The following is a 7,855-nucleotide window of genomic DNA, read 5'->3' as shown; positions in this document are numbered from 1 at the left end:
TCCTGCTTAAATGGTCTATTTCCTTCTCCCCTTGATAATTTGAGTGCACTTCTTTATAGTGAAAATCATGTAGAAGTATATAAAGGATCAAATACAAACACCTCAAGCTTCAATGTTACATGTGCACACAGGGGTTTAGGTTGTAGCCGTGTTGGTCTAAGGATATAGGCAGTGAAGGTTCCTTGGGTGAATTTGATATCTTTTATTAGACCAACCCAAATGGTTGGATAATAGTTATTAAGCAAGCTTTCAGGTTCAAAAACCCTCCGTCAGGCTAAGGAAGCTTCAGCAGTTGCTGTGTGCTCTTCCTGGATGGAATGAAAAGTAAACAAGACAGGGGCTGGGCTGGGCTGGGGAGTCAGTTGCCTGGCAGATTGTAATGTATCAAAAATCCAATGTCTATGTTTAGTCCCTGATCTCTAGTATCCAGCAGGTTGATGAAATGGAGCTCATAGGAAGATCTTTAAAGACTCTTCTCAGTCTTCCATTTTTACATGCAGTCCCCATTGTTCCTTAAATTTTTGGAGGTATATTTCTTGGTCCTCTGAGGGCTCATCAGATACCTGCCTCTCATACAGTCTGGACAAAAGCCCCTCTTTTGCTGGATCATCACACTTTTCATGTTCAAATATTTCTTCACAAGCATCACTTTCAAAATTGGACAAACTAGATATATACAGTTTTCCAGTATGAGGATCCCAGTCTACTAATATAGTCTGTTCATCTTCCTTTTTTACATCCTCTATCACCATTGGGTCCTGGGGGCCCTGGCTTATTGTACTTAAGTGAGGAAATGGTAATTGTCCTGATTTTTCAGTGCCCAAGTTTAGCAGCTCAGTTGCTGTCTCAGGGGATAGCTCCTCTGGTGTATTACATTTGAGTTCTTTTAATATCTGCACTGAACAAGTGTCTGTAGTCCTTTCATTAAGTTGGGGACAGTATGGCAGTTTTATTTTATCAAGGTCCAAGTCATCCAATGTAATCTGGGGCTTATTTAGCAGTTCCCCTAGTGCAGAAGATTTCACTTTCACACTGAGATCCTCCAGTTTCTGCATAGAAAAGAGGTCAGCAGGCCTCACATCACATTCATATTCTATGACCTCTTCATTTCTTTGACCCAAAGTACAGTGGTTGCCAACTTGGCCTTGGCATGGCCAGTTCCCATCTTGGTCACAGTTGGGTAAAATTTTTACTCCTTCAGAAGAATCAACCAAGTGTTTCAAGAGCAACCCTTCCTTTGGAGGTTTATTATCATGTCTGTTTTCATCCTGGATGTTATAGTATTTGCAGCTGCTCCTGCCCATTAAGTTAATGGTTTCCTGAGAAGCCTTGTTCTCATCCACAATATTAATGGTGATGAAGTTGACCACCATTTTTTCAGTTGGTACAAAAACATTTTCATCACATTTATTAGTGTACTTCAATACCTGGAAAGGAAAGACATTTGATTTAAAAGAAATGTAATTAAGATATTATCTAACTGCAACTTGCACTGCATCTATTTTTAAAATGTATGATTAGTTTTATTATATTGTTAGAAGCTGGGTCTTCATTTTGGGTTCCAGATAATGAAAGTAGTTCTCTGTACCTTCAATTCCCACTTTCTTCACATATTTTTCTATTCTAGCAGGAGCAGGCCCATGTAAGCTGCTACATTTTTCCTTCAACAACACCCCAAGACCAATCATTAGTTAGAGCAGGTGAGCTAAAATTTGCTTTTGGTTATTCCATGGTACACTGGGGTGACTTCTTGGAAGTTAACAGAGTAATCCTGCTATAACTGGCCACGTCTATGTAGGTGTTTAACTGTGGAGTAGACTAATTATCAGAGATCTGGCTTTTTCTGTTTGCCATGTAAAAACGTGGTAAAACTCAGATTTTCTCATTTTAAGGAGAAAAACTCAGAATCCTTTAGATCTTAGAGATTCTATGGCCTTTTTCTCTGGTAGAGAGAGGTTGTTGTGGTGGTGCGTGTTGCTGATTATTTCATTGTTCATTCTTTCCCTGAAGTAGTCAATGTAGCGGTCAAGGTTAGGGTTTCGTCCACTGCGAGGTGTCCAATCTGATGTTTTTTTGGGTTTTTTGGCATTGATCTTTGCTTGAATGTTGTCAGAGGATGAGTTGTTGTTGGGAGTGGGTTCAGTTTGGTCGTGGAAATACTCTTTGAGGCGCAGGTGTCGGACGAATTCTTCTAGTTCTCCACCTTGAAGTATTTTATTAGGGTGTTTTTCTGGACAGAAATTTAGGCCTTTAGAAAGGACAGATTTTTCAGTTTTGGTAAGCGTGTGTGTGGAGAGATTGATAATATTTGTGGGTTGGTTGCTGCTTGCAGTTTCATCGAGTCTGAGGTTGGAAGGTTGTACGGTGTTGGTGTTGTTCCTCTGATGGTTGTTTTGTGACTGGGGAGCTTGTTCTTGGAGTAATTTGTTCCATTTCTTCTTTTTATGTAGGATGAATGCTGTAGAAAGTTTTTCGTAGTCTCTTTGTATCAGCTGTATATTGTCAGGGCACATGCATGGCTTTCTATCTTTTAAGTTGTTGTAGTGTATGACGATTTCCTTCCTGAGTTGGTCTCTTTTGGAGTAGAGTAGGTGAAGTAGATGATTTCTAATTTTCTCTGAAGTTCTTCTGCATAGCTGTGCAGCATATTTGGAGTTGTGTGTAGTAGTCAGGGGATTGTAGATGTTTAGTCCTCGGGGAATGAAGTTGTGTTTCTTGCAAAGGCTTAGAAAATATATGTCGCTGTTGAGTCTGGCTTCTTTCTTTTTCATGTTGTACAGTTTCCATTTCAGACGGCTGAATTCGGTATCTTCCATGTTGCAGGGGTTTAGGTTGTAGCAGTGTTGGTCTAAGGATATAGGCAGACAAGGTTCCTTGGGTGAATTTGATATCTTTTATTAGACCAACCCAAATGGTTGGAGAATAGTTATTAAGCAAGCTTTCGGGTTCAAAAACCCTTCGTCAGGCTAAGGAAGCTGCAGCAGTTGGTGTGTGCTCTTCCTGGATGGAATGAAAAGTAAAGAAGCCAGGGGCTGGGCTGGGGAGTCAGTTGCCAGGCAGATTGTAATGTATCAAAAATCCAATGACTATGTTTAGTCCCTGATCTCTAGTATCCAGCAGGTTGATGAAATGGAGCTCATAGGCTTGTCTCTGGGAAGTGTAGAGAAAATTTCTAATGAACACTTTCTAATTAGGCGTCATTTAAATTTTAGAGGCAAATGGAGAGCTTTCATGAACACATTTGCAAGAAGGAAGAGGACATTCAGATTGTCAGGGGGGAAATGGTCATATTCCACTTATACAAGTTTTTATTTTGTTAATTTAATTTCCTTATTAACAAGCAAAATTAAGCCATGGTCAAACCATCATTGGATGTAAGCCCTTTAGCTTTAAAATATGACAGCACTGATTTTTTTTTAATATAAAAGTTTTCAGGAACGCCAGTTAGAGATTGCAGCTGTATATAGCCTTTATTCAGTTTTCCTGCCACCCATCCAGCATAATTTGTAGCCTTGATGACTCCCCATCTCAGTGAAGAAGGCTCTTAAATAATTGTGTAGTAAGATTTTACAGTGATAATTTTTTTTAGTGTATCAGTCAATGCCCTTTCTCTTCCTTATGCCTTAGGAATCATCTGCTGATACTAATAGGATAGCTGTGAAAAAACTTGTAAAATGTCCAGAGCCTGACTACTGTAAAAGTGGTGACAACAATGATGGGGGTAAGGGAAGGAGAGGGTTGAAATAAACCTGCTGTATTTACATCTGATAAAGAGGTGCCACCTAATGCTCTAATCATTTGTACTTACATTTTAAGGACTATAATTTGAAGAATGCACTTAAATAAAAGCCCTGAGTGAGCTAGGATTTACTATTTGCTGTGTAGTCTATAAGCAGGGTCTACTTCACTTCTTTAATTCAAAGACCTTGACTCACCAAGGTTAAATCAAACTAAATGTCCAGTTCTGCAGATGGTTAGGGGTTTAAAAGTCCTAAAAATGGTGCACCCAAGCTAAGCCAATTTACCTCCCAAGTAAGCCTGAATAAGTCAATCTAAAATGGGTTAACCTGGCCTAAGAAATACCTGTACACGTTCACTGCACAGCCTTGAGACTGGTTACAGCCCTTGGGGCTGTGCTTTTTTAACTGTCCCTCCACCAAACAATCTCCTCCCAGACCCACTACCCACCCCCATATACCCCCAGCTCCTCCCGTAGATTCACCAGCACCCCTGATCCCATTGGCCCCTTCTACCTCCAGACTAACTTACCTCTGGCTGCCCAAGCAAGTGCCTGCATGTGACAGAACCTAACTCAGGTTTAGGCAGCTCAAAATAAGCTACATACCTCGAGTTGGGCAATTCAGACACTTGTTCGCACACTTTATCCTTTAATTCAAAGACCCTGACTCACCTGTTCCTTATTCTAGTTGCATATCAGTGTAATTCAGTTGAGATTAATCAGTGCATTGGTGCAAAACTTCAGTAATACAGCAGTGATCTGAGCCCATGGTGTTTTGCAGAGACAATGTCATATCTCATTATACTTCCCTCCCTTCTCCCCCTCCCTTCTTCCACTGCTACCCACTTTTTCTCCTGTTGAGCCAATAACAATGGGTTTATAGAGGAAAGAGCCATTCCTTTCTAGGTTTACTGCATTAGGATTTTTTTCCCTAGGGAAATGATATATTCTGGTGAACAATCCTGTGGGGGGGAAATGGGGAAAATAGAAAAAGTGAGCTGGATCTCTACAGTATTAGTAAACATTATAGTGCCCATAATAGAAAATTACTTGCTAGCAAGCCTCCACAGGGTTATATGCTATCTAAAAATTAAATTTGGTTTTCCTTAAAAAAAACAGACAGAGATTAAATCAATTGTTACAACAGGAAAAGCAAAACACGTAGCTTTCTTTTTCATGAATATTAAGCTTCTGAAAATATAAATTTCCCATTGTGGTCAAAACCAATATCAAGTAAACAAAGCAATACTTCTTCCCCCTCCTCCCACCACACACTTCCATTTTATTGTTTCAGAATACAAATCAAGGTAAAAATGCAATGAATACTGAGAAAAGAAAGAGATTATATTTGGAAAACCTATTAGGAAGGGCTTTTTTTTTCCAGAATGAAACATAAGGGGAAACATATAAATGCTCCTAAAAGGATGATGTCTCATGAGTCTTTCTTAAGCCAAAAGTATTTTAAGTTGCAGATGCTATATGCTTCACAGAGTTCAAGACTGCACTGAATCATTCTGCACCAGTGTAAATTTGCCCTAGAAGATCAGAAAATTCAATGCAGTTACACTGTGCTATGAGTTCAATAATCAACAGAAACATTTTTTGGCTATCTATGGGAGTGGCAATGAAATGAATCTCTTGAGCGCCTGCCTAAGAAACACAATCTCTTGTTCAGAGAGATTACAAAGCAATTTGTATGTATTAGTAATCAAACGATATAAAATGGAAACATAATAAACATAAAGGTCAAAAGCATGGATCAAATAAAAACAAATCAATCCCCAGCCTAGCTTCCATGTTTTAAAATCTCTCCTTCTTCCAAAACTATTGAAGACTGGACTTTCACAAGTGCTGGACTTTTGTGAAAAAAATATTCCCAGTGCACCTCAATCTTAAAGGGAACTTGCTCTTCTGTCTAGGGGCAACTGAGGAGGCTTGCTGAGTCACAAACAACTAATGAAAGAGTAGAACCAAAATAGAATGGATATATGGGCTAAGTACAGTCAAAAAACCTGAGGCTGAATCAATTCAATCTTTGTAGGTTAGTCTAAGCTGTGTAGACTGAACCATAAGCAAGTAAATACACATTCACTTTTGATCCTGGAAATGCAGTGACATGCCTGCAGTGGCTAGGCCAGCAGCTGGAGGGCACTAGAGCATGCCTCCTGGTTGGGCTGGAACAGACAGCTTGGGCCAAGGCTAGCCCACTCACCCAGAGAGGGGGTTTGCAAGGGAAGTGCAGAGCACCCTGGGATGCTGGGGTGCTGTGAGCTAACTTGAATCTGGAGGGGATCTGAGACAGAAGTTCAATTAAACGATTTAACCTAAATTAGTTAAGTCTGATACTATATCCCTCCAGATTTAATATGATCATGAGTGTGCTTCATATACAAGACACAAAACCTATCTGTACACATTTTGGTCATAACTATTTGCTCAGTTTTCAAATTTAGGTATAGGCAGTCCTCAGACTTATGACACAATTGGTTCCTGAAAACTGCATCTTAAGTCAAAACGTCGTAACTTGGAACCGATTTTCTCATAGGAACAATGTTATAAATGGGGGATTGGCTCCTGAACTAAGTCCAAATATGCAATTTTCACCAAAAATAACCCAAAATTTTGTATTCAGTCAATTATAGATGAGTAATATAGCTATATTAATGTATTTATATTGTAAATAGCAATCATATTGATTTGGAAGGATTTCTTTGAGGTGACTTTTCTGGACTTTTTGAAGGGCTGTTGGTTGGATTTTTGGAAGGGTTCTTGGATGGAGTCTTCTCAGGAGTCTTGGCTGCAGGTTTTTCTGGAGTCTTGTCTGCGTTCTTAAAGAAAGTGTCCATGGAAGTTTGGCCAGATGTTATTCAGGGAGATGAGCAACGCACTGAGCTTGTTCACTGGCATGGCATTGCATTGGATCAAGTGTCATAAAGTTGAAACTTGAGTCAGGAAGTTGAAACAGGGTATCAGTTTATAAATGTTGTAAGTGCCATTCATTGTGACTCAAAACTTCTTAAGTCGAGAACTGCCTGTAATCAATAGGCTGTTCAAAATTTCACACTACCATGTTGAACTTTTCAAGTGCCTTTTTACATGCCCCACATCACTGTATCTACATTTCACACACATTACTGATTATATGCTCATGGCACCACAGTGAGTTCAGAGCTATGCCACTGCATCCAGTGGTTTGGAAACTCAGGTGAGCAAGAGAGTCCTAGCTCCCAACACGATTCCTACTTTTTCCTTTAAACAGATAACATACAGAAACAGGCCTGGCAGTATAACCAGAAACCAGGATTCTTTCTTCCCAGTAAAGAGCCCAGCCTACTAAACCACAGAACTAGGTTCCTTCTTGTTTGCTATCTATCTGCTCCCATTAATCTTGATGCATTGGCTGTACAGAGGTATAGCTTCAAGACAGGTAGTGAAGAAAACCAACTGTACACATAGATTTGCCATTACAGCATGCTTTCTGCAAGGCAACAGGGGTGTTTACCCACACTGGGCTGAGAAATGCTAGAATCTAGGTCTCAAGGATCTATTTTGTAGCCATGCTGGTCTGAGACAAAAATAAATACAAAACTCTAAAACCCTTGGTTCAGAGGTGATACCTTTTATTAGATCCACTAAAAATAGCAAAACATGACTTTCTTTGCAAGCTTTTGGGCACACGCCCCCTTCTTCAGGCTGAGGAGAAATCAAAGATTGTAAAAATCCTCTTAGGTAGAAAATAAACGTCATTTTGCACAGGGGAAGCTGAGGCTGGATGTATGTTCCCCTGGGTCCCTGAGAGTCTTTGTGTGAGTTGCTCTTTTATGTGCAGATAAGGCTGATCATCCCTGGAGGTGTCAGATGTCAAAAACAGGCAGAAAGGTACAAAAATCTTTCTTTCTTGCTTAGCAATGAAATTTATTTTTTTCCCCAAAAGTGGCTAAAATACAATATCTTCCATGTATCAGGGATCTATTTTGTAGCTGTGTTGGTCTGAGACAAAAATAAATACAAATCTCTAAAACCCTTGGTTCTGAGGTAATACCTTTTATTAGACCAACATTTGGGGGGGGAGGGGGTTGGGGGGGCGGTTTGCTATTTTTTAGCTGGTCTAATAAA

General features: G+C 39.8%; 1 protein-coding gene across 1 annotated transcript in view; it reads right to left on the bottom strand.

Moving 5' to 3' along the window:
- Positions 1 to 469: 469 nt before the first annotated feature.
- Positions 470 to 7,855, bottom strand: part of LOC112549711 (interleukin-20 receptor subunit alpha-like) — a 9,259-nt gene continuing 1,873 nt past the window's right edge. Inside the window, exon 3 of the mRNA XM_025199882.1 lies at positions 470 to 1,427. Coding sequence (XP_025055667.1) covers positions 477 to 1,427 — 951 coding nt within the window. The 3' untranslated portion in view covers positions 470 to 476. The remainder of the gene's footprint in view (positions 1,428 to 7,855) is intronic.

Source organism: Alligator sinensis, unplaced genomic scaffold (assembly GCF_000455745.1).
Source record: "Alligator sinensis unplaced genomic scaffold, ASM45574v1 scaffold442_1, whole genome shotgun sequence".
NCBI classification, from domain to species: domain Eukaryota; kingdom Metazoa; phylum Chordata; order Crocodylia; family Alligatoridae; genus Alligator; species Alligator sinensis.
The sequence above is the reverse complement of the archived record's forward strand: the minus strand, read 5'-3'. Positions and strand labels throughout refer to the sequence as shown.